Consider the following 27,793-nt stretch of genomic DNA (forward strand, 5'->3'; position numbering starts at 1 on the left):
TGGGAGTGAGGCGAGCTACCAAAGTGTGTGAGCCGGCATGATGCTGTCAAGAGCCAGGAGAGTTTAGGAGAAGGAGCAGAACGCTGGCAGGAGAGAACCCTGCAGGTACAAAGACTGGGGGAGGGAAAAACCCTGCCCAAGGAGGGCAAAGGACCTTTCCCAGGCCTGGAGGCCTAAGGGAAGAGACCCTGCCAGAAGGGAAAGATTGACCTGGCCATTTGGTTTGGGCACTACCATGCCCGTAGAGCTGTCCGAGGTCAAGAGCCTTTCCTGGCAAGGAGGCCAGGAAGAGACCCTGTCCGGGCAGGGTACAGACATTAAGTCCAGGGGCATGGGGAAGTAGCCCAGGGAAGCTAGCGGCTTTATTGAAGCCACAGCATGAGGCTGCTGCTTGTAGGGTCCCTGGATTGGGGCCTGGAGTCGAGGGTGGAACCGGCCCTCCCCCACGCCCCACATCACCTACCAGCCATTCACTGGAGCGGCAAGAGCCCCAGCAAAGAGGAAAGGGCCTGTGAGAACCAGAGACAGGGCCGGGAGCCAGCAGGGAGCAATCATCTTAGAGAGGCTGTATTACCCTCCCCCACCACTAGAGGGTGGAAGAACACTAAAGGGTGAAGCAGTTCCCGGACCTACCGCTAGAAGGAAGCGCTGGACCCACCGAGGTAGAGGAAGGGCTTTGTCACATTATGTATTTGCCACGGATATTAGCTCAGTTCAACATTTATATATAAAGTTCTAGTATTACACACTCTAGTACAGTGAAGGTCTTTGTTTCCTTTTAGTGGCTGGTGTGTATGAGAGGATAATAGCTTACTATAGCTGCTAATTAAGGGACTTTCTCAGGTGGTAGAGGACTCCTGTTTTTAGTATTCTGTGTATCCTGTGTATCCTGTGTATTTTGTGCATCTGTGTATCCTGTGCATCTCCATAATTTCCTGATGGTAGCCACGATCCATTCTCAAGGACTCATGTAGGATTTAAGGCCTTGTTTGGTCAATGGCTGTTGCAGGAATGTTTTTGAGCATGCTGCTGTAGGAAAACACAAAACAACCTAGATGCATGTGGAGAAGCCAGAGCAGAAACCATTTGTGCTTTAAACAGGAAATTGTTCCTTATTCCCCCTTCAATATTTTGTGTCATTTAAAAATATTCATAAAGGACTGGAGGGAAGGACAGGCTGATTCTGAGCTGGTGTAAATCAGCAGCACTGTGGTGGAGTCAATGGACCTGTGCTGACTTACACCAGCTGGGGATATGGCCCTTTAGCTGTAACTAGAGATGTATGAGGTTCATTTTCCAGCTTCCATCTCCCACGACTTAGTTTCCAAACAAAATTCAGCTCTGATGGGATTCTGTTTAGCTATACCAGGAATGAATCTGGCCCCTGCTCCTACTGTACAAACTATAAAACATACCCCGCAAAATTCTCCTTGACATAAGCTGACCTAGCTACCAAGATCTTCTGGGGAGAACTCTGTAAAAAGAAAACTTAATTTTTGTTTGTATTGGAAACGTCATTTTAACACAGAAAGCTGATGTCTGATTTGTCACAAGTGGACAATAACATCTAGAGTGGAAATGGTGGTATTCGAAGTAGCTGGAGATCTTGGAATCCAGCCAAATGAATTACAGCATGAAATATGACTTTCTCTTTTTTGCCCCGTGACCAGCATGGTATTTCTAATTTCAGCACCATCACCATAACTCTAGTTGAATTCATATCTGTGCACTTATCTTGGATAAGGCCCAATCCAGCTGATCCTGCACCAGCTTGCTGGAAATTAGGTTTAACAGGAAGGACGACAGGGAAAGTCATATTAAAAACCAAGGCTCAAGGAGCAGTGGTCTAAAAGGGAGGTAAAACCCTGAATGGTACAGAGTGAAAAATGCAGAGATCTTCCTTTCTGTGCCTGGCCTCAGAGCAAGGGGAAGAGGAACTCTTGGTCTACACTACCAGTTTATTTCGGTATAACTATGTCACTGAAGGGTATGGAAAATCTACACCCCTGAGCAACATAGCTATACAAACCTAACCCTGGGTGTAAACAGCGCTAGGTCAACAGGAGGGCTTTACCCGTCAAGATAGCTACCACCTCTTGAGAGGTGGAGGGAGCACTACAAGGCTGTAAGTTTAGACAAGCCTTAAGACAATGCAGTCGTTAGAGGGATGATGGTATTGGCAATAGATAGAACTGCTGGTCGGTGGGCCAAAGGCTTGGAGATTTGGAAGAGACCAGAAGTCTGCTTTCCAAAAGTACCTGCCTTGTAGAGTGGGCCTTTAGTACAGCTGGAAATCTTAAGGCAAGATAGCACCCCATGATAGCTTTATCTCTGCCTTCTGGACCCAGGGCTTCCCACATCACATTTGACAGTCAAATGAGGAAGCAGGTGCTCACTGAGAGATGACTGCTAGCTTCTATGCACAATACTGAGTGTTTAGACACTTTCTTACAGCTCACCCACTCCGTCAAAAACTGGTGTGCGGGCAGCTTTGCCTTATTTTTGTGGGTCACAAACTAGACTATAGAAGGGCCACAGCCTTCAGGCCTGCTGGAGATGCACATAATGGGGAAAAAGTACTATTTGAACTCTTCTGTTGTCTGTAGAGGTCAAAATCAAGACTGGGGGTAGGTGTCTGCAATGCTGATTTTGAATGGAGAGTGAATAACAACAAGCTGAAAGATACTGCAAGAGAGGGATCAGATGGTGGACAGAAAGCCTGTGGTTTTAGTATTCTGCGTTCAATACTTCGTTTGGCAATGCAGGTGTAATACCACGGGGTAATTCTTATGCTGGCTAGCTGGCAAGAAGGGCAGTCCCCAGAGTCGATGAGTTAAAGAGTTAATGGACATGGTTATAAGAGCTAATTCAGTCTCTCTGGCACAGAGCTGCCCGAGAAGAGCAGAGCTGTAGTGATGCTGCTGATAGTATAGTAACAAGAAGCAGGGGAAAAGACCATACAGAAGTTGATCTATGTTTATAGATCACAATTAGCCAGAATTGACACTGACTCAGAAGGCAAATTCTCTGGTTTACCAAACTCTGATGCCACAAGTCACTGAGTTCACTTCCTTCTGCGGTTCTCCCCTTTGATGCTGGTTAGCACTTGCAGTATTAAACATTAAAACAACAGCAGCAAAGTTGGATACCTATCATGAAGGATTTCTAGTGTCAATTCCTGAGCAGAGTAGTCAGTGTTATCGCTGGGCCCTATATATTTCTCTGTATCATTTTTTATTTTATTGAATTGTTTTGGGGGAAAAAAAATTAATCCAGGAATAGGAAAAAGCCACTGTCTCAAGTTCAGCAGAAGCTAGCATGTTTTGTCCCATATCTTTCTTTATAGTTCTTCTCTTCAGCGCACTTCCAGAATCTCACCGTTGCCCCTTTTCGCCTGCTTCTCTTGCTGTCCGCTTCCGACACACACAGCTGCAATCCAGTCAGTACCCTCAATACCTGCATTTGCAATCAGTCCCAGGGAAACTACTGTGATCCTAGTGGAATTAATTCTTGCTCAGACCTCCCATATGGCCAGTGCTTTGGGCAGTGGGGTCTATTGTTTCAGCTATTTTACTACATATAGGCACTTAATTGGTTTTTTTATTTAGCCAGAGTGAAGGGTGGTTACCCATCAGCTTCACTGAAGCGTGTGATTGCCCAAAGATCAATGACACACTTGCTTGCAGCTGTCCACGCACTCTCCACCATGACATGATCAACGTGTCATAAAGATCTAACGGTTGATTCTCATTTACATTCTCTGCTGGGGTAGAGAGGCTTGGAAGTAAGAGAGAGTTACATTTACACTCATTTTAAAGCTGCTTTACATGGTTAGAGTGGTGTAAAGGGGCTGCACTGTAAATCAGGCCCCTAAACTTGGATTTAGGAATCAAAATAATGATGCTCCAAGAATCCCTGTGAAAGTAGGCCATTAGCAAGTAAGTCCATCTCTCACAAGTCCTATCTGTGTGCTAATTCTTGGCCACTGGTGCCCAAGATAGAAAAAGAGGGAGTTGGGAGTTTCTTTTCCAGATACAGTCCGTCAGGCAAAATCTCCCCATTGTGCTCAAGAGCACATGGAAAGACAATTGGATAAGGTATCACTCCAAACCCCATGACCTCAAGTGAGTGCCGTTAGCGGCTGAGCTCCATCAGCTGGGATTTGTGTCCTGACCTAGGATAGGAACAGGTCTGGAGAGCAAAGGCCCCTGCACTGACCCCATGACCCCGTTGTGTCCTCTGAACCTGTTTTCAAGAGACTGGAGCTTTTTAAACAGCAACTGCTGGTTTTAAACATTGAACCAGGTGTCTGATCCGACTCCGTAGCCCCAGAATAGTGCAGTTCAGGACAGTGACTCTTTCATTCCCACTCCAGAGGGACCTCTCATTCAGGGGCCCAGAAATCCCAGACCAAAATGCCCCAGAGTGACAGGCCAGGGGGATTGGAGCAGATAAAAGTCCTGAATCTCGCTTCCCTCCCGGTGAGCTAGCACATCGACAGCCATTCAGCAGCCCTGGTCGCGGTGAGGAAGCGCGTGTTGCTCCTAATGCAGTAAGTTCCTCACTGCAGTGCCACCTTGCTATGGCCTGTCCTTCCCCAAGAGCAAACGAAGCTCCCAAGTCTTTCAGAGCAGAGGAAAAGGAAGGCCAGTTAACTTGCTGTGGAGAGAGAGGTTCTTGTGTGCGCAGAACTTCTAACAGCCACTTACAAGTTACACTGTTGTTATTATCCCTCTTATTGTTTGTGTTACAGTCCTGCCCAATGGGCCCCAACCACGATCCATTGCGCTGGATGCTGTACGAAAGCACAACGCCTTCCACTGCCTCCCCTGATTTTAATATTATTAATCAAAGAAGCAGGATAAAACTTTCATTCCACTGCAGCTCACAAGAGCAAATGATCTGAGACTAATTCAGAGCCACAAATCCACCTGGTGACTGTTGGATGGAAATGAGCATACCAAATTTCCCAGAATGCCCTGCTGCCAGGATGCCTGTATCAGCCTGCTTCTTTGCGGTGTGACTCAGCCATCCCTGCTTACGCCGAGTAGTTCTGCCAGTAGTCTCATTGGTATCAACGGGGCTACTCAGTGTGCATAAGGATGGCAGAATCATAACTGCACCTTTTAAATTGCACTTCAATGCAGTGCACTGGTTTATTTGTATAAATAAGGTAGATAAGAAGTGTGTGGAAAACATGGTTTTTCCTAGTTTGAAGGTGATATCAGGTAAGGAAGCAGAGAAAATTGTGAGGCCCCACAAAAATGCAATTAAAGCTGAGCTGAGATCATTTTAATATCTTGTGCGGTAAGTGCTAAATGTGATTCAGAACAGGTAAATGGAGGATAATCGCTCCAAAATAAAGCGCTCAGAGACTGAACCTGCGCCACAGCATACTGGCCAGAAACTAGATCTGAGAGATACTGAAAAAAATTCTCCTATGGCCCTCCGCCCAGGCAGAGCTGCAGTAAAGAAAGCAAGGAGGAGGCAGAAGGAATAAAATATACATCCTAGGGGATGTCAACATTACCAGCTATATTGGTTACACGTGGTGTAGGACATCTTACACTTGCTAATCAGCTTACTTTTAGAAAGGCCTTCACAAGTCCATGAGAGAGAACATGCAGCCCTGAGCCTCCCAATCAACAACTTGATAATGTCATTAGTTAGGAGAGATGGTGGGAGATGGTGGTTCTTTCAGCAAAAGGATTTTTGTATGAAGCAGATTCTTTTTTTTTAAGAACGTAATACGAGCAAACTGCTACCAATGCCAGGGGAGCAGAGAAACAAAATACATAGGACTGAGTTCTGCCTGGCACAACTGAACAGGGTATAGGTGGCTTTCTGGCCGCCCCCCCCCCGCCCCATCTTTGGGCCAGTTTGGTCCCAGTGCAAGTTAGAACAGCCTTGTGACTACTGTAACTTTGTCTGGCTGGTGTGCTCTCCAGCTGCACCCGTGAACACATCCTACAATGAGGTGTGAAGGGGAGAACAAGGAGCTGGTGGCGTATAGCTGGCTACATTGGCTTCACGTTACCCAGAGAACGCAAGGAGTGTTAGTGCAGTACTCTCCCTCCTTTGCACTCACAGCCAGTGGATCCAGCCCAAGTTCTTTGTATTAAGAACAAATAGAAGGCGGCAGCTAATCTATTTTGCACACAGTGCTGGAACAACAACCATGAACTTGTTTGCGTAACAAACCAGGTGCTGCACATTTTTAGAGAAGGATCAAAGGGGAAAGGATTAAGAGGATGGTGGACACAACTGAAATCAAAGAGGAGCCATGATGAACTCATGTTTTATCCTCAGAGTCAAGGAGTCTGGCTAACAAAAGCAGATATTAAAAATGTCTTCAAATATGCCAATAAATCATTCATTTTGGCATCTTTTCTGAGTTGGCAGACGCAATAAATTCCGTCTCACAGTTAGATTAAGCTTTGGCTGTCAAAGCCACACTAAAATATTTGACTTGCTTTCTGAAGCTCTGTGCTGAATTCTTGTAAACAACTTTTGTTTACTTTTCATCTTGCATTTCCTCAGCTGTTCTCCAGCTCCGACCTCAGAACCAGAATTCTGTAATCCCTGTAGCTTCTCATCTGAGAGAACATTCTACAGGATCACACTAAATATTCTGTCCTTTTCCAAGCCCAGGAGAAACTCATCTACATAAATACACTACTAGCTATCTTTCAGAAACATCCGCTACACATGTCCTTCTGTTGTTCTCTGATCTTCATGGTTAATTCCACAAGATTGTCTACCACCAATAAAGTGTCTGTCTTTTACATTTTGCTACTTGAACTTGTATCATCCATTTCTGCACCATGTTCTCTCTCTACGCAATCTGTGTGTTTCTTGTAACTCTCCAAAGCCCAGGAACAGTGGGTGGCTCCCCCAGTGATTTCATTTACTCGACTTATTAAATGCATTTGGGTATGAATTATTTGTCCTTTATTTGATTTCACAGATACTGCTGGTGGTGAAATTCATTCATAGCATGACTCAATAACATTCTATCCCCCATCCTTCTATTTGTCAGTCTTTTCGGTGCTAGAAGCTGTCTGTCTTTCTCTAGGTTGGGCCTGGTTTATGCCAACAATCAATCAGGTTTACAGTAAGAGTTTGCTTACAGTAAGGGATGACACATACCTGCAGCACCCTGGAAAGAAATTGTGATTACTGCATGCCCTACTTTCCCCCACCCTGCTCTTGGTGGGACGTTACGTACTGCAGCCGTGAAACAAGTGCAGTTTACAAATCCCCCCCTGGCATGAGCCCATATATTCTGGCTGGCTAATGGGGTGCCAAAGATCTGCCCATTCCTCACCTACTTCATTCACAGGGAATATCTGAAGAGGAGACACTGTGCTTCCTGCCATGACCAGACCCCAGATCCAGACAAGGCTGAGTAAGAGGAGATTGGTGGGGGGGGGGGGGCCTGAGTGAGACAAGGGCACCATCTAGCCCTTTGTTTGGGACATTTTAAGTGAACATCCCTTCTGCATGTGTTGCCTAATTCTGTAGGATTGTCACTTGAATCTCTCTGTCTTCCTTCTCTTCACTTCTCTCCTTCTAGGTTACAATATCTGAGTCCTGCTTTCATTTAGCATTTCCTAGCATAAGATCTGTACCTGCCAAAGAACGACAAATGCTGTCTCCCCGTGTGGATGCAGCCTTCTTTTGAGTCATTTTTTCATCAGTTACTTGACCCTAACTTATCCTTATTGCCATCATCATAGATAGCCTCAGAAGTCTGCATTTTCTCTATTCATGTCATAGGTGCTCTCTCTTTTTCTTTGAACTCTGTAAAGTAAATGGCCTTTATACTGTTCCTGCGTAATTCACTGTGAAAGGAAACTAATTCTGTTTATGGAAGCTGAGGTCAAATTCATCTTGAATGTAATCATTGGCTCTTCTACAATTCCTTTCCAAACTCAGCATCTTTTTAAGGTCCCCAGCATGCAGTGACTAGTCTGCCGCATAATAGAAGCTCATAATCCTAGATATTACCACAGCATTTATGATTCATTTCTCTCTCTTCTGCCATAGATAAAACCAAAGCAACATCAGTTGTGCTGACTATTTTTTGCTTTTCTATCTTTTCCTATCTGCGTGGGAGGAAAGATGTTCTTGTGGCTAAGACACCAGACTAGGACTCTCTAGAACTGGTTCAATTCTTGGCTCTGCCACAGACAATCTTTGTAACTTTGGACAAGTCACTTAATGTCCCTCTATCTCAGTTCCTCATCTGCAAAGTGGGGACAATAATATTTATTTTGTTTGTCTTGTCCATTTAAGCTCTTTGTGGCAAGTGCTGTCTCTTACTAGGGGTTTGTACAGTGCCCAGCAGAGTCCCAGTTTCAGCTGTAGGATCTAGATACTGCTCTAATGATGCTTCAAATGCATTGCCTATTCAGACCAGTTAGCTCTTTCTCTTCACTCATCCTTGCATTGCGGAACTTTCTGACCAATCCTACTGTAACTGGAACATCATTACTCATCAAATAATTTAAATGTAAAAAAGAGAGTAAAGAATATGATGCAGTATTTTTCTGAGATTTTTTTCTTGCTCTTTATAACCTTTGCTGGTACACTTTATTCATCTTTCTACCTGGCCTTTTATAAATGGGCCACCAGGGATGTGTAATAGATTTACCATCCACCTCTTGTTCTGCTTGCACTTCACAAGGTCGTTTGTCAAAGACTTGATCATGTTTCCATTGAACCCACTGGAAGTTTTACCATTAACTTAAATAGGAGTAGGATCATTCCTCCAATCTGTTAATAAGTCCTGCACTCCTACCTTAACTAATATAAAAGCATCTCCATATTTGCATTATTCCACTTGATAAATCAACTTAGCTATTGGTCACGTACCTGAATAATGTACATCAAATCTGATTCTGAAGATTTAAAAACCGTGGACAACATTTTCAAAACTAGGTGCCTGAAGTTAGATCCTAAAGTTTTATTCAGGCACCTAAATAAAAATGGCCTGTTTTTTTAAAATTGCTCACCAGCTGTGGAATCCATTGACTTGAGCAAGATTTAGGGGTGCTGAGCACTTATAAATATCCTGATATTTTAGATTAGCTGCCTAAGTATAGATTTAGGCCAAGATTTTCAAAGTGACTAATGATTGTCCAAACTGAAGAAATGGCCTGAAGTAAATAGGTTGAAATTCAATAAGGACAAATGCAAAGTTCTCCATTTCGGAAGAAACAAAATGGGAAATGACTGCCTAGAAGGAGTACTGCACAAAGGGATCTAGGGGTCATAGTGGATCACAAGCTAAATATGTAACACTGTTGCCAAAAAACCAAATATCATTCTGCATGTATTAGCAGGAGTGTTGTAAGCAAGTCAGGAGAAGTAATTCTTCCACTCTACACTGTGCCGATTAGACCTCAGGTGGAGTATTGTGTCCAATTATGGGTGCCACATTTCAGGAAAGATGTGTAAAAATTGGAGAAATTCCAGAGAAGAACAACAAAAGTGAATAAAGGTCTTGAAAACATGACCTATGAGGGAAGATTGAAAAAATTGGGTTTGTTTGGTCTGGAGAAGAGAAGATTGAGGGGGGACATAACAGTTTTCAAGTACATAAAAGGTTGTTACAAGGAAGAGAATTTTTCTTGTTAACCTCTGAGGATAGGACAAGAAGCAATGGGTTGCAGCAAGGGTGGTTTAGGTTGGACATTAGGAAAAAATCTCTAACTGTCAGGTAGTTAAGCACTGGGATAAAGTATCGAAGGAGATTGAGGAATCTCCATAAGTGGAGATTTTTAAGAGTGGGTTAGACAGACACCTGTCAGGGATGGTCTAAATAATGCTTGCTTCTGCCTTGAGTGAAGGGGACTGGACTAGAAGACCTCTCATCTAGAAGACCTTCCAGTCCTACGATTGTATGATTTGGGGCAGTTCAGTTGTTGGATGCCCAACCTGAGGGCAACATGCCGCATTCTGAAAATCAAGCCCTTTTGAGGTATATCAAATTGAGCACCCAAAATCACTAGTCAATTTTGAAAATCGTAGTGTTAGGAGCCTAATTTTAGGCACCCAGGTTTGAAAATTTTAGCTTGTCTATTATTTTGCATTTGTGTTGATGGGAATCTCTGGGAAAGTTGGAGGGAAGCAAGCAGATTCCAGTACAATGGGTTAGTTTGAAGCTAAACTTCTAACTTCACCTGGGGCAGAGAGCCACATTTTGGGACCAAATTCTCCACTGTGTGAATGGGCAGAATTCCACTGATGCCATTTACAACTGCAGAAAATGTGATCCCAGCTGTGTAGATCATTCACACTGCTTTCTCTTTTGACACTGGTTTATTTTGTATATCCATCCTCACAACAGACTAATCCTCTTTTGTTCTGTAGAGGCTGGAATTGGCAGCACCTCATCCAATGGTCAAGTGATCGTATTAGAGACCAAGCAAGAGTGAGACCAGACTTATCTCAGTTTAATATCAATGAAGCTAACCTCTGCAGCACTGATCCTTAGCAATGGGGCTATAGCACTAAAGCTGTGTTTAGTGTCATTGTGATAGATGTTAAGTTTTACACTCCATGTGACTCTCAGGAAGAGTACAGAAGAGTGATTTAGTCTTACCCACCTCCTCTTTACTTCATAGCTGGAAAGGTGAAATAACCAAGAATTTCCCCTTCCTCCCTCCCCATTTTGAAAAATGCATTTCAGAGTCGAGTTCTACTCCCTAGCCCTAATGCTGCGCTCTTTAGGCCTTGTCTACACTGGAGAATTTGTCTTGATTGCAGCCATCGGTAGCCAGAGCCCTGACACAGACAGGCAAATCAGTGGTGCTCACCCCTGCTTAAAACCATGGTAAACGAACTGGTAGGAATCACACCTTGTGGCAATTTACCATACTACACTGGGAGTAAGCCGCGGTACTGCTACTGCTGCATCTGGCCACTGATGGCTGTGATCAAGACAAATCCCCAGTGTAGAAAAGAGATGATATTTTCAAAAGTGCCTAAATCCTTGGAAGCCTAAATCCTATTTTCAAAAATGGCTTCAGCACTTAGGAGCCTAATTCTCAGTGAAAGTCAGTGGAACTTAAACTCCCAAGTGCCTAAGGGTATGTCTATACTGACGGCGGCAAAGTCGCCACTGTCAGATCTATCTTTCTGGATCGATTGAGCGGTCAGTGTAGACCCGCTCAATTGATCAGGAAGCCGATGTAGTAAAACCACTTCCTCAAGTGGCGTAGAAGACGTGAAGATGCTGTGCAGAAGGGAAGCACAGCGGTTGACGGGAGTTACGCAAGCTACTCTGCGTAGACTGCCGCCGAATCGCCAGGTAAGTGTTAGACCCAGGCCTAAGTCACTTTTGAAAATGGAACTTGGGCTTCTGAGCCACGTAGGCACTTTTGGAAGTTATACCCCTGGTCTAATTCAGGGGGAAGGCAATGGGAGTCTTGTCTAAGAAAAGAGTTCAGGGTTGAGCCCGTAAGAGCTGCTAATAAAGTGCTCCTATGCTATGCGAGTGCCTCCTGGCTTCAAGTCATTGGCAAATGGAGAGCCATCTTTCGTCCCCTTTGTTTAGGAGCTGGTGAAGGCTAATTAAATCACATGTTGTTGGTTTGTTTTGCTTACATAATAGTCCAACCACATTTGTTGCAAGTCCAGTGTTCAGTCACGAGATTCGTAAAGAGAAGCCTTCATTAGAGTAATTGCTCTATTTATGTAACGATTCCCCTTTGTCTAAAATCTGATAGATCTTTGAGAAACCCTGTTTGCTTTAGAGTTTCTTTCTGTCTTGTTAGTTCAGGTCACTCCTCTTAATGAGCCATGTCCTAGGGAGTCCATTCTCTCTCATTCCCAAGGAAGCTATATTTTGGTTCCATTAGTCCAATGCACACTTGCTTTTCTCTTTTGTGTTGACCAGACTTCACTAACAATGAGAAGGAAGCTCTGAGAAAAAGTACAAAGAAAACCTTGCTTTCATTTAACATCTTGATGGCAAGAGTTGGATTGGGATGGTATGGGCACGGTGTTCATTTGAGGAAGGTTGGTTGATTTGAGGACTTCAGAAACTCAGTCAGAGGTTAGGTCTCTATCGGAGGAGTGGGTGGGTGAGGTTCTGTGTCCTGCATTGTGCAGGAGGGACATTAGATGATCACAATGGTCCCTTCTGACCTTAAAGTCTTGTGAGAAATGGGTTGGGACTCAGGAGATCTGGCATCAGCTCTGCCACTGATTCTCTGTCTCTCTCTGAGCTGGTCACTTAATTTCTCTGTGAAGTTCCTCTTCTGTAAAATGGGAATAATAGCATTGTATTAAGTACTTACCTTCTTTGTCTCTCTTTTGTCCATTTAGATCGCAAGCTCCTCGGGGCTTCAGTTGTGTCTTACTAAGAGTACGTGCGCAACCTAACACAATGACCTGAGTTGTGACACCTACACACTACTGTAGTACAAGTAATAATTATTATTGCTAGTAGAAGCCAACTGTTGTGGCTAAAGAAGCCATATTTTTCCTGGCCCTTCTGTGTTCCTGAGATGCTTTTCTCCTCCTGCCTCATGTTTTGGATTTTTTTTACATTTTCCCCAGGACGAAATAATCTACACACCACAATATTATGTGTGAAACTAATTGCCGCTGATGATAATTAAACACAAAATAGATATGTTAAAATAGTACTGAGAATGTTTGTGTGTACCATTATATATAACTTTCAAAATCAAGGAGATTATGATTGAAAAGTTTTGTGCAAACATTTCTGTACAGAATCTCAAGTCTCTAGACAAGTTTACAAAACCATGGTTCTTTATAAATCAGTCGCAATGCTATGGGACAAGCAGAGTACTAAATAATCCACCTGTCTACAGATTAGGCTCTGCTTGGTGACAAAATATTTTCCTTTTGGCGAGCTCTCTTATCCCTACAATCTGTCTTGTAGTAACACTGGCCCAAGGCAGATGAATCTTCAGCTCTTATGGAGTGATTCATTACATGCTCTTTCAGTAAATATGTATCAATAATTCCATGGAGTCAGGTGTTTTGACTGACTCAGTGTGCTGTTTTTGGCTGACATGCCTCTGAGAAGTGCAGATGAGATCAGATTTAATCTAACCGAGTTTGCAGCTTTACAAACGTAGGTACACAGTGGAGTAAAGTTTGCTTCCATTGAAATCAGTGGTCTTGCCATTGACTTCAAGGGGAGCAAGATCCAAGTGACTTACGGTTTTTAACTGTTTTGCTTTTGCTAAGGGATGTCTCATTCTTTCTAAGTGCCTCTTTGCCTGGCAGTTTGTAGATAGGGCTGGATCCAGAAGCAGATATTCATATTAGTTGCCTAGTTATTGGTGCAAAATACAGATACTGAATAAGTATTAATAAGTAACATTTTCCAAGGGAGACTTTCTACCTATGAATCGCCTCCCAGCAGAGTTGGACTTGGAAGGTGTCTCAGACCTGGAGCTTGCTATGAATATAGATTATTCTAAGTCTTGCTTCCCTCAGGATTCTAAGTGGGGCCAAGATTGTGGAAAGCTCCCCCCCCCCCCCCCCCCCCCCCCAAGTTTATCATTTCCCAGTACAGTGCTTGAGGCTAGGCCCTGGATTTTTTAAATGTCCTTATGTTTTTCCCTTGCCCCATTCATGTCCCATTTGCTATCCAGAAACCCGCAGAGCTCTCTGGTAGCCTAGCATGGCATCCTGCAATACCCGTCCTGCCACTGACTAGTTAGGAAGGTGTTGGCTAAAATTTCTGAGCCTCTGTCGCAGGCTTCAACCTCACATAACTCATGTAAACACTTTGGAGAGGAAGGCTGGTCTTTGTGGTTAAGGCAGTGGATTGAGACTCTGGAAAGCTGGGCTGGATTCCCAGCTCTGCCACAGACTTGCTCTGTGACCTTGAGCTACTTACCTATCTGTAAAATGGAGATAATACTTCCCTCCTCCCACTCTTTGTCTGTCCTGTCTATTCAGAGGCTGTTTTTATTATGTGCATGTACAGCACCCAGCATATTGAGTCCCGGCTATTAAGCCTCTAGATGCTACTGTAATAGAAAGAATAAATAATCAAACATTTTGACTGAGTTTCTAAATGCTGCTGAGAGAGATTCATAGATTTTTTTAAGGCCAGAAGAGACCATCATAATCATATGTCTGACCTCCTGCATGGCTTTCTGCCTTAGAATTTCAGCCAATGATTCCTCCATGAAGCCCATTACTACCGGCTGAATTAGAGCATATCCTTTAGATTATTAAATTTAATGAGAATTGGGCATCCAAATCCCTTAGGCGGCTTTGAACATTTCAGCCTTTAATTTGAAATGCATCATATGATTTGATATGTATATATCATATGATATGAGATGACATTGCGGCGCAAAACGTCAACATTGACACAATTAGTCAGAGGCACTGTTAGCGTACTGTGTTTTTCCTGCCAGATACGTACTAGATGTTCAATTCAACCATTTTCCACACAAAATATGCTGACTGTATCCAGTCTGCCACAGACATGCAATTTCCAGAAATCACGATGACTAGAAATGGCAAACAGCATGCTGTTTGTGATGGCCCCAGGGTTATAAAGGCATGAGGACAGCACATCAGCCTATGTAATCAGCTAGGATGTTCCAAGGGGCCATGGATATGGTAACAGTTTACAGGTACTGTATAATAGCATCGAAGGGCTAGAATTTCAGAATGATAAATCACACATGCTGAACTACAGATGCACGCAGAATGCCTCAGTACAGTGTACTGTGAGTCAGAGATGGATGCAATTGTGTGGTGATGATGATGATGATGATCATAAATGTGACTGTCCTTTTGAATTATATCTTGCCTGTTTTAAAACAGAATATTTTGGGCCTGATTCTCATTTAATAAAGCCCTTTGATAGCACTCTGGTAGTGTAAAGGTGCCTTTGGAGAATTTAGTTATTTATACTCTCTTTTAAGGCCCCCTACACTGTCCAAGTGATGTAAATGAGATAGAGGCCCTTTGGTTTTTAGAGAGACAGCAAGATAATGATTCAAGCTTCTGGTTTGTCACTTGAGCCTTGGTGCTTGTGCACGTTGAAAACTCACACTTCCAAAACAAGATGAACTGCAGAACAGAATGGAATTTATACATAAAATATAAAGTACGGGAGAAGAAGCCACTTTGATCAGATATCCAGTGATTCAAATCATTTCCAAGGATGTTTACTCTTCTCAAACAAGGATCACTTCAAAAGATTTTCCCTGTAGCCCTGCCATGAGCTTGCAGTAATTATGCAGCCTCTCACAACTGGCCCAGGGAGCCGTCAGTCAGAAGTGCATTCCATATGTGAGCAAATTTGAAGGGCTGGTTCCCTTCCTGCCTCCTTTGGATACCAAAAGCCAGATATGTTCTGCTTAGTGATACCAACGTTCTTGTGTCAGCTGTAATTTCCTGAAGAGGTGCAGGTCCATTGTGCTAATCAGAGCCAGTGAACAGAACCAGAACAATTGGGTGGCCTTGATTTGTTGCACTGGATGCCTTTGCTTGATGCAGTTTTGGCATAATGCTGCATAAAACAAGCCGGTGAGCATGTAAACACACTCCTACTTCCCAGGGCTCTGGATTGATTTTGTGGATGGACAAACCCATTCAGATTTTTATTTTTACATGGCTTGAACCTAAATGTACCAAACCTTTGCTGCAGCTTGAAAATGTTTGTTGTTTTTCATTCTAAGCAGAGGCAACACGGGGTAGTGGATAGGTACAGGGCTGGGAGTCAGGAGACCTGGGCTGTATTTCCAGCTGCTGTGTGACGTGACCTTGGACAAGTCACTTCGTCTGGCCATGCCTCCATTTCCTCTTTGCCTCCTTTGTCTTGCCAATTTAATCTCAGTTCTTTTGGGAAAATATAGTCTCATACTGCGTGTTTGTATAGGGCCTATCGCAATGGGACCTGACCAGGGTAGGAACTTCTAAGAAACACTGTAATACAAATAAGAATAATTTTTCTTCTTCAAGTGCTTGCTCATGTCCATTTCATGTCAGGTGTGTGTGCGCCACATGCACTGGTGCCAGAGATTTTTCCCTTAGTGGTATCCATGGGGTTGACTCTGGCGCCCTCTGGGGTCGCACACATATGCGCCTGCATAAGGGTCGCCACTGGTCCCCCTCTTCCTCTCGGTTCCTTCTTACCACCTGTGACGGTGCTGGAACGTCCTCTTGCTTCAGCAAGCTCTTCTAACCCAGTGGTTTCTTCTCTTAGTAACAGTGTACATAGTTAAAAGTTAGTTAGTTAGTTAGTTAGTTTAGATCTTAGTTTGCCTGTTATATCGTAGATACACCCCCACGGGGGACATAGACCAAGGGACGGGGTATGCTCCAGTCCCTGGCTTCAAACCTTGCGTGTCGTGCAAGAAGCCCATGCCAGTGAATGACCCTCGCCAGAGCTGCCTGACGTGCCTGGGAGAGACTCACGTGCTAGATAAGTGGATGATCCATAAAGACCTCGCACAAAGAAAGAAGGGACGTTAGACTGAGAGCACTTCTAATGGTGTCGGCTCTTACACCAGCCTCCGAGCTGGGCCGTTCAGACTAGGCGCCGAGTACATCAGCATTGGTGGGAGCGCCCCTCTGGCACCGATCGCCGTCCCTGGTGCCAAAGAAGCAGCATAGGAAGGCGCATACCGGGAGAGGGAGCTCACCGGCACCAAGGTGGGACAAAAAGGGCACAGGAGACGAGGTGAGACCCGTGCTGGGCCGCTCGTCTTCGCCGGGACTCGGGTCGGCAACAGCCTCACCCCTTGAAATTCCCAGCCCGATCCGGGACTCGACGCTGACTCCTGGGAGCTGGAGGGGCCCAGGCACCCCACAGCACCATCTGCACCCGAGGCATTCCACGTAGCCAAGGGCCTCCTATCGATTCCCATGCCGCCAATGTCCAGAGAAAGAAGGCTTCTGCACCAGGACCCCTTGCCAGTACCATCAACTGCGGGGCCATCCAGAGGCAAGCCCGCAATGGGGCCTCCGCAGCGATCTCCAACACCAAGGCGGCATTCCCTGGCTCCGCGCAGGTCGCCGACACCTCGCCAGCAGTCACCGGAGCCGCATCGCCAACAGTCGGACTCACGGCACTGGTCTCCGGACGCACGATACCGGTCCTCAGAGTCACGCCACTGGTCCCCAGAACACCAATGCCGAACTCCAGAATCTCAGCACTGGTCCCCGTCTCGCCGATATCGGTCACTGGAATACAACCGCAGGTCTCCAGACACACGGCAGTGCCCCACAGGTCCCGGTACCAAGACGCCATTCCTTCCAGGAAAGTGGGGAAATAGAGGCGACATCGGCACCGCCGTGGTCACCAAGAGAGGACTCCTCGGATTCGGAAGGGGATGAGGTTGTCCTGCCCAAGAAGCAGACAACCACTACAGCAGCTGCAGCCTTCCCTTTGGGGCCCCCTTCGGGAGGCAATGGCCCGTCCCATAGCAGTTGTGGAACCCATGGGAGTTCCCCCCCCGCCCCAGGGCCATACATGAGCATTCGCTCTCAGGGGCTTCAGAGAGGCAGTCAGCAGCAGCCACTCACCCGCTCCTGACTTAGACGTGGAGTCAGGCCAAGATGCGGAAGTTTCTGAAGTAGCCCCAGAAGGGGCCACTCCAGCGAGGGAGGAAGAGCTCATCCCTCCACCCTCGCGGCATCATCATCCTCCTTGCCAGATGAGGCAGTAGCAGGGCCCTCTGCCACTGTCCCACAGGACGACTAGAGCACACCAAGAGCTGCTCAAACTGGTAGCCTCAAACCTGGGCTTAGAGGCAAAGGAGCTGAAGGAGCCTGCTGGTGAACTCCTTGACATCCTGGCAGCAGCAGCCCCATCTAAGGGGGCCCTCTCAGTCAATGAAGGAGTTGTGAAGCTAGTCGAGGCCTAGTGGCAGACTCCAGCCTCCTTGCCCCCTACATCTAAGCAGGCTGAGAGAAAATATCACGTACCCACTAAGGGATTCGAATATTTGAACTCTCATCCCTCTGTGGGATCGTTGATGGTAACAGCTGCCAACGAAAGAGACAGACAAGGGCAGGCGAGTTCGACCCCCCACCCAAATATAAAAAGGCAAAGAGACTAGACCTTATTGTCAGAAAGGTTTACTCAACTGCAAGCCTGTAACTACGCATATCGAACCAGCAAGCTCTGTTGGGGAGATACGATTATAATATATGGCACAGAGTTCATAGACTCTGCCTGAGGACTCCAAACAGAAGTTTGAGGCTACACTGGAGGAGGGCGAGAGAGTAGCCCAAGCCTTCCTCCAGTCAGCCTCTGATGCGGCCGCTTCGGCAGCTAGGACAATGGTGTCAGCTGTCTTGATGAGAAGAGCCTCGTAGCTTCAGTCATCCGGCTTGTCCTCAGAAGCCCAACGATCTATTCTGGACCTTCCATTCGATGGTGCAGCCCTGTTCACAGAACAAATGGACACGAGGCTGCACGATTTAAAAGACTCCAGAGCCACACTCCGCTCTTTGAGCGTCTACACGCCGTTGACCTGTAGCAGACACTTCAGGCCCCAACTGCCTCACAGATTTGGGAGCGACCGCTACAGAAAGAAAAATAGGGGTTATAAGAGACGCCAGGGTCAGTCTCCTGCTGCTGCCTCTCAATCAAACTCAAGCCACTACCCCTCTGGGGCTTTCTCCAGTCAGATTCAGTAGGTCTCTCAAAGCTCCTCCTCGTTTTAATTTTCTCATTGCCAAGGATACAGTAGACTTAAAATTCCAACACCAGTGACCAGATGTCTGGTGTGGCTTGTGCAATATTCACTAAGTGTCATACTTTTTCATCCTCAAGGGATTCGTCAGGACAACTCAACCGATGATCCTGATATTTCTTCCTGCTGCCATTTCAGTTGGCTCAGCAAATTGAAGTGGCTGTTTTTCACAGGCAAATTGAATCAGATTTCCCTTACTCTAGTGCAGTGTTTCTCAATTATATTTCGCCATGGCACCCTTGCGCGGCCATGCCATACCCTCCACTGACAAGTCCAGAAAATCTTCCCCTTTTCAGCGGCACGCTCTCTAAGCTGTTTTCGGCGGCGCGATCACAGCTGTTCGGCGGCGCACAATTTCTGTTAATTTTGGCGGCACGGTTCCGCTTTTTCGCAGAACCCTTCAACTCAGTCCGCGGAATCCCAGGGTTCCGCAGAACACTATTTGAGAAACACTGCTCTAGTGAATGAAATGTTTGGGGGCGGGGTAGAGTTTTGATTTGGTTTCTTCAGTTTCTTCAGTCTTTTTTAAAAAACTATGTCCTGAAGTTTAAAAACAAAATACTCTATTACTAGTATAAGAAAGGACTTTCCAATGCTTGAAAATGCATTCTCACTTGATCATTATTTCTGGAATCTGAAAGGTACAAGCCATATGCCTCTCACCCCAGGGCTGAACTGGTTAGATGATCCATAGCTTTTCTTACTATTTTCCTTCAGATCAGAACCCCTGGCTGAAGTTTGATGCTGCTATACAGAGGTTTCTTTCCCCTAGTAGCAGAGAAGGGACAGTCCTTCAGTGAGTTTCATGCACAAAAGGTGATATCACCTGTATACATTCATATATTCAGTTTTCTTTGGATTGCTGCTTCCTTCTTAATGATCTCTGAAATGCAAACCCTTCCTCAGCCACCTCTGATTTCTCTGAGACTGCGGGAAGCACAATACAGGTTTCTGGCTTCACTTCAGCAGGCTGTTTAGGAAAAAGCCACAGTTCAAAACTGACTCCAGTCCAAAGCCCAAGCAGCTGGCAAGTACCAACCTTATAAAGAGCTTTTGTTCTTGGGGGGAGGGAGACAAAAAATGTGCAAAGTCAATAGGGCTGCAGTTCTTGCACTTTAACTTTCTTTTATTATCATGGTGACCAAGGACGTATCTGAAATAGAAATGGCCAAGGACATAAATATATCCATGTTCCCTCCCTAAAAGAGGAGTCAAGATCTCTGCATGCTCTTCCAATGTATTGACGGTGGAAAGTGTAGCCAGCAATGTAGTCTCAACAAGAAAGCTGAGGACCAGCATTTGCTAGAAATAGGGGTCTCCCCAGTTTACTTGCTGGATGTGAGTAAAGGACTAACCAGGCTCATTTATTTTGCTCTGCAGTTTATGACCAAGAACCCCAACTTGCGCCTGGGCAGCCTGGCTCAGGGTGGAGAGAACACTATCCTGAGGCACCCCTACTTTAAAGAATTGGACTGGGACTTGCTGAACCAGCGCCAGATGGAGCCACCCTTCAGACCTCGAATTGTGAGTAATATGGAGTGGACAAGAGTCCCTCCTTTTGCTGAATTCTTTCACTAGCTGTATAACTGCTGTGGAGGATGCAGTGGAAGGACAGCCTTGTGGTTAAAGCACAGGACTAGGACTTAGTAGAAGTGGGCTCAATTTGCAGCTCTGCCACAGACTCCCTGTGTGACACTGGTCAAGTCACTTAATCTCCCTGGAACAGATAGATGATACCTAAGCATCTAAAGACACACATTTTCAGAAGTGCCCAAACAGATAAGGCACCTAACTCCCCTGTGTGCCTTAATGCCCATGTATAAAATGAGGGGTAATAATCCTTCCCTCACCTAAACCTGCCTTGTCTCTTGAAACCATAAGTTGTTAAGGGAGGATTTTTCTCTCACTGGGTGTTTGTACAGTGCCTAGCCCAATGGTGCAGTGATCTGTGCTGGGACTTCTGCATGCTACTGTAATTAATGCCAGTGAATAATTACAATGATGGATTGTCCCGTACTGTCCCTCTGTCCCATACTGCCCCACCAATGCTCCTCATGATGCTTTAATGTTCGTTCCCAGTGGAGATTCTCTCCAATTCATTTCCTATGGCACCATTGCCTTTTAAATTCCCTTTTGGGGCCTGATCCTTGGAGCTCCTTTACTTCACATTGCAATCAGTGGGCCCAGTCCTGTTCCCATTTATTTGAATTGCACAACTCCCGTTGAGTTCAGTGCATGCAGAATCAGGCCCAACCAGGTTGCTGCAGGTGCTCGGTACTTTTCAGGATCGGGCTCTTTATGTTCCGCCTTTTCCTTAACCTGAATCCAAGTCTTCCTGGGACCAGGATCTTCCCCAGTTTTAATTTTGGGACCCTGGTTCAGCCATCCCTGGTACTTGGCCTCTGTCTTGGCTAATGAACAGCTTGGACTTCAGAATCAAGCTTCCTATTGCAACCAGAGAGCTGTGGTATCTGCTGAGCTTGAAAATCTCTTTGGTTGTGCAAGGTTTGTAAGACTTGTCAAGGAAACAATAAGTGTGGGCTTTCCCAAGGCTCTTAGCCCTGCCTTTCTCAGCCCCGCTGGAAATCAATGACATCTCCCTTTTGAGACGTGAGTAGGAGCAAAGCTAAGCCAATGCTGAGTGTGTCTGAAAATCCCACACTAAATGTGCACATGTTCTTGTACAGTGGAGAGTGACCATTCAGCAGAGCCTAGTGAATTCCCTTGGTAGAGTGGATCAGGAAAAAATAAACTCTCATGGTAATAAAACGTCTCCTTGCTCTTCTGGGTGCAGGAAAAATAAGCAACTTGTCAAAATGTGCCATAAGCCAACTTTGTGTGTCTCTATTGAAAACAGTCATACTTTGTACTGAGTGGGTAGGAATCCAGCACCTGGAGACATGGTGTTTGTTCCTCCCATGACATAACTAATTCATTATTGTACAAGTATAATGGCTTTTGAACAAAGGAGAATATCCCCCAATGAGGCTTCAGATACTGCACAGATAAGGAAGGACTATGTAAATTTAGCTAATTGGCAACAGTGTGTATAATTACTGGGAATGGCTGGGTCTGTGCAGTCTGACACTTAAACAAAGGAAGGGATTACTGCACCATGTTTCTGTCAACTAAGTCAGTGAGGGGTTTGCCTGCGAAAGGCCTACTAAGGCTTACAGAGAAAGGACCGGCTTATCGAGGGCTAAGCAGGGGCACTCAGCATCTTACAGGATACAGCCCAAAGTGGGTTACAGAACAGCTGAGCTCTCCCTGGAGGCAGTCATACATTTCAAGATGAGAATAAGCTACAAAGAAAGAGAATAGAAAAATGATGGTGCAAGTTTTTGACCTCTCTCCTTGTCTTTTTGTTTGGCAGAAATGCAGAGAAGATGTTAGTAATTTTGATCCTGATTTTATAAAAGAAGAACCAGTTCTAACCCCTATCGAAGAGGGGATTCTTGCAATGATTAACCAAGAAGAATTTAGAAACTTTTCATACACTGATCCAGAATTACAGCCATAGCCACATGGAAGGTTGTGCAAGGTGGTGATAGAACCTGGCAGAAAAAGTGAAAATTGGGTTTACCAGGAATTTCATTCTCATGGAGTACACTGAAACGGCCTTATGTTATGCAACAGCACCACCAACAAATTTACCTTAATGTGAAATTGAAAAAAAAACCCTTAGGACTTGTGCAGCTCTGATATCAAATATCTTTAGGGCTGGAATAAACATGGTATCATAAATAGTCAATGCAGACAGAGGATTTAATGCCGCAATGTTTGATTCAGCACGGATCTCGCTAGTTGCAATTTACAGTGAGTTTGGGGAGTTGGTGTGAGCATGAAAGGAACAGAATCTTGCAGCTCTGAGCCAGACAGACATTTTACAATACTGACCGTTTGCAGGACTCAGCTTTACGGGATCCAGCACTGCCGCCTCTTTCGAGACATGGGAAGAACCAGCATCCACTGGGCTCATTGAGCTAGCTGGTCCATATGGCGCTAACTGTTTCCGAAGTATTTATTTCTATCCTAAGGACAAATGGCTCTTTGAAACTGTTTTGGGCTTCCATGTAAAATATTTTACTGTGCAGACTAGCAAAAGCAAAAAAGTCTCACCCCCACATGTTCCTCCAAATCGGAGTGAAGCCACTTGTAAGCTCAGTGTTTTAGTATTTGTGTGATGTGAAAAGTCTTAGCATTTGCATTCTGTGAAATGCCTTTTTGCATCATGCACTCTCAATGCTCCTTTCTCTACATACCAGCTGTTTTCAACTAAAATATTGTGTGTAAAACCTTGCCATTTACTTAGACGGATTTTATTTAATTATGTTCTGCAGAGCCCATTTTGTGAGTTCACTGGCTCATTAAAACGTTGATGGAAAGTGGTAGCTCTTAAATTATTTGTAGCATGATTGTGATGGGAGCTGCAAAGCTTTTTGAAAGCAGAATTGTCAACTAATAAACAATGACATAAAAGGCCAATACTCTCTCCTTAGAAGGATAAACCTTCTCTAAGATTCAAGGGGAGAGGTGACCTAGTTTGGTTTGGATTTAAGAGCTTGTTATTCAGAGCGGTTGCCTTATCAATTGTAGCCTTAATCACATGAGCCATAATCAAGCTGATACAATGTTGAAAGCAGCTTCTAGAAACTAGTCACTCCATTAGGAGATTCAGATGTGCTTTACTTGTACTTCTGGATAGTGGACACATTCTATGTCCATTTCCAATGCTGACTTCTTTAGCTATTGCAAAACTTCAGGCTGCATGTCAGGATTAGAACCTTTCTCCTTGAGGATTTGACTACCTCATGGGCAGATACCAATGAGTAGGAAGCGGAGATGTGTTTTAAACAGTTGCAAAGCTACTCATGTCTTTGTATTATGAGTCACAAACTTTAAACCGAAAAAAGAGGGCTCCATGTCTGGCCTACACTGACATTGTACCTGAAAAACTATGTTGGTTAGGGGTATGGTTTTTTTAAAAAAAACAAAAATCTGATAGCGTTGCACACATGCAACCCCTAGTATGGATGCAGTTCTACTGGTATAGAAGTGCTTATATTGGTACAGTTTATTTCTCTTCCTGCACAGGCATAAATTATTGTATACCAGTAGAACTGCATTCGTACTTGGTGGTTGTACTACTTTAATTATGCTGGTGTAGTTAAAGTGGTATAAGTTGTGCCTGTAGACAAGACTTTACAGTGGTATCCAAGGCTTATGGAAGTCGGGTGGTGTCCTTTCTTTGACCTCTGCAGTCTTTGGATCAGGCCACACCCAGCACTGCAGCATCTGAGCACTGTTAAAATTGGAGTCTCTCTCTTTACCAAGCAAGAAGCACACTGTGGGCACCAAATCGATACAAACGATCATTTTTAAAACCTTACTTTCAGCACTGGGAGGAGTGCTTCAGCAGGCAACTGGTTACAAATTCTCTGTGGGCAAGCCCCTTTGGCAGCTAGTCCCACTGAAGATAATTGTAGAGTAGCCTCCTGGAGAGACCTGTGCCATGAGGATGATTTGTGATATGCCTCCGTCAGCAGATAGCTGGTATCATCCCTTTCACTTTTATTGGTAGTACTGCTCCACTGAACATCCATGGGCCTCATGGGATGCCGTTTTTGAATATTTTTGGAGCAATCCCTCCTCCAGGAGTTAGAGCCACCAAATCGCCCATAAACATTGAACCTTATTGTTGCATCACCATGTTAACAGGACTCCAGCAACATTACAGTAGCTGGTTAGCCCACTGATTGCAAGAGGAATGTGGAAAATCCAACTTTTAAGACTTTTATGGATGTACTCCCTGGAAATCTGTATTCTGAGATCTTTGGGAATGAATCCAAGGACCGGGCCATTGTGATCTGGTTTCTGTTTTACATGTCACAAAAATCTCTGCAGGAAAGTAGGGAATAGGAGTATCTCTGATTGCATTTACCACCATCATGAAGGAAGCCCAGCAGGAAAAGCTCTCCCCTTGTACCGCCAATTTCTGGTTGGTCATTCACCTGAGGTAACTTTTTTTGATGGGTGAGTAAAATGTAAGGGGTGAAGTCCTGGCCCCATGGAAGTTAATGGCAATACATCCCATAAATCCTTTTACATTATCCTCATCATTGTAAAAGCATGTGCATGCAGATTTGTGGCTGGGCTGGAAATTCAATGGTAATTTGCAGTTCTGCTATGCAGTGCAAAATAATCATACTGGTTTTCATAGTTCTGTATAGAGCTTGCTTCATAATTCACAATAACCATTCATCTCTGCTGGCTTCTTGGAACTAGAATGGCAAACTTAATGTTCGGCCACAGTCAGCAGATGCTGAATCAGCTGCAATTGGCCAGGTTCCCTGAATTCTGCAATTCTTTTCGAAGGAACTGACATTTTGCCTTCACCCCTTCAAGACCATGTTGGCTGCAGAATGTATATCAACTCATTAAAAAGTATCCAGGCAATAATTTCGTTTTTTGCAAAAGCAGAACTAGCGTTTAGGCTATTGTTGAACATGCAACTAAAGGTTGATTTTTAAAACAAAGTATCCATATGAAAAAGCTCCTGCATGAGTTGCTCTGCCAATTATTTTGACGGCATGACCAGCTTGGGCGGATATGATTAGGCAGCTTTAGTATATTAATTTTAGCCCTTGCGTTGGGAGTGTATTAAACTAGCAGCCACTGGTTTGTAAAGATTAAAGTATAAAAAGCTTGTATTCTCTCCAATATGAAAATTGGCCATAGAGCAAATTTTTATTAGGCAACTTTGCCCTAAAAAGGTAAATGGGTGCTTTTTAAGACTTGCATTAAAAAGGAAAGTCTTTTTGATGTCTCAGCTCTGAATTCTTGTTACGCACCATCCTTTCATTTTCAAAGAGATGCATGAGATTTAGCCATAAAACTCAACAGACTAAATCTCATACAAGGCCTTCGAAAGTTCAGGGGAAGATACAATTCAAAGAATGCACATGGCTCATGATACACGACAAGTAGGTTGTGAAAGGAATCATTTTTAATGCAACGGGTTAGCAGGCAATGTAAAAACATTGTCCCTAGGCTCGAAATACTTCTAGGAATATAATTTTAAAATAAAATTTAGCAATTGTATAAAGATGCTTTGTGTAACTTATAAAATGCCGTGTTTTCACTCACTTTCTAACTGCAGCACAAGCAGCAGCTGCGTACAGCTGAGATTGCCTAAGCACTTCCATCCTAATCTCCTCGTTACTTTCCATACCTTTCAGCTTTGGGGCTGAAATTTTCCAGATTTTATTTTTCAGGCTTGAGAAAAAGCAATTTTGAGGACAAGGGATGGGCGAGGAGTAAAGTGCACTTTTCCTATTGCAACAATATCTCAGACTAAGCAATTTCAATTACTAAGCCCTTATAGAGTCAAAATGCTTTTCACAGTTTTGGCAATCCTAGCAATTTTATTGCGAGTCTCACAAATATTTGTTGTTTTACTTAAAGCCACTGCTCCTGGAGTCATAGAATTAGGTAAGAATCTTAGGTTTTGTTTTTGAAAAAACATTTCTGGTCCTCATGGTTGCAGAGGAAAGCTGAAAAATGTGACCCAGATATTCCCAAAAGGCTCAGAAACCAGAAGACAAATAAAAAGAACTCAGAATGGTGGTTTTTTTTAATTCCTATGAATTTTGAGTCAATCTTGTGATTGGGGGTGGGGGGAGGAGCTGGCTCATGCCTTTTGAACATTTGGGTTGGCAATACGGCATTTGTTGCCCTGGTGAAAATTCTGTTGATTTAGCTGAGTTACACAGGCTTGACCATTATAGTGCAGATGGCACTGTGGTAAAAACGATAGTGAAGACTGATTCATTCAGTGCAGGAGGACACAGATCTTAAGGAAGCTCAGAATGTTTGCAGGAAAGCCGCTGCAAAGGATCCTTTCTTCTACTGTAGCTGTAGCGGCCGAGGAGTTGGGATGTGCCTGCAGTGAGAAGAAGGGCTGTTATACGTTCTGCATCTTACACCCTCTGGACTGTGAATGAGGCATGAGCTGCCTGCTGGTTGTTAATGTACCTGACAATGGATGGGGCAGAGGGTTTGTCAGTGACATCTTATCTGTTCTTGCTTACCAGTTGTGACTTACTAGAGTTGACAGTGATGCCAATTCTCAGGACCTGCAAGTCTCATGAGATTTCTTATTTTTCTTCAAGCCCCAGCTCCTGCAGTTGTGTAAACATGAGAGTCTTCGCTTTCATTTTTAACAAAAATGTAGTTTTCTAGCCCTTAGGATTGGGTTAAAAGAGGAGACCCAAGTGCATCCTAAAGACTCAAAAGGCAGAGAAGGCAAGTAAAAAGAAGCCTTTTGACAAAGCCCTGGCTGGGGTGATTTAGTTGGGGTTGATCCTGCTTTGAGCAGGGGGTTGGACTAGATACCTCCTGAGGTCCCTTCCAACCCTAACCTTCTATGATTCTAAGCCAAAATATATTGGCCTAAAAATCATGACATTTAATTAAAAAAAGAATATCTGACTCATGATCTTTGAACGCTTGTGGTTGACGATACTGCAGTTACTAATGCACTCACCTTGCCCTTACATCCCATTGATGTTTAATTAAGTGTCCATGCCTTGGCATATAGTTTTCTACAAGAAACAGCAGGCACCTCTTGTGGTTGTCATGTTCATACACAAAGTGTTGCCGTCCCTGTGGCACACAAACCTGGTTTTATTTTTTGCATTGTGTAACATGGGTGATGCTGGTCCTTTAAGCGCAGACCTGTTCCCAGCTCAGCCCAGAACCCGGGAATTGTGGGCGTTCTAATCTCCGAGGCTGATGGAGATAACAGTTGTTGTAACAAGGGATGCTGGGAAGGGAGTGTGGGGGGATATAAGCAGCCCATTCACTCAAAACAAGGAGAGAGCAGGAAATGAGCCAGAACTCTCTTCAGCATGCTTCCAAGTTCCTTGAAGTCATCTGTTATCTGTCAGATATCTCACAACTCCGTGTCATTAGTGCTGATATGAAGCATCTCCAAAGGATCCTTGCTCATTGCCTTCAGAAACCTATCCCATCTTAGAGTGACATCTCCTGTCTTGGCTGCAGGAAGGCAGCACTGT

At 44.5% G+C, this 27,793-nt stretch overlaps 1 protein-coding gene across 1 annotated transcript in view; it reads left to right on the forward strand.

The window, feature by feature from the left end:
- PRKCH (protein kinase C eta) overlaps window positions 1-23,104 on the forward strand; it is a 170,010-nt gene extending 146,906 nt beyond the window's left edge. The window contains exons 13-14 of the mRNA XM_067554909.1: window positions 20,097-20,240; window positions 22,090-23,104. Of these exons, the coding sequence (XP_067411010.1) occupies window positions 20,097-20,240; window positions 22,090-22,236 (291 nt within the window). The 3' untranslated portion in view covers window positions 22,237-23,104. The remainder of the gene's footprint in view (window positions 1-20,096; window positions 20,241-22,089) is intronic.
- Window positions 23,105-27,793: the final 4,689 nt, after the last annotated feature.

The sequence above is a fragment of the Emydura macquarii genome, unplaced genomic scaffold (assembly GCF_026122565.2).
Source record: "Emydura macquarii macquarii isolate MOO-44397 ecotype Brisbane River unplaced genomic scaffold, CSIRO-AGI_Emac_v2 contig_1551, whole genome shotgun sequence".
In the NCBI taxonomy this organism is placed as follows: Eukaryota; Metazoa; Chordata; order Testudines; family Chelidae; genus Emydura; species Emydura macquarii.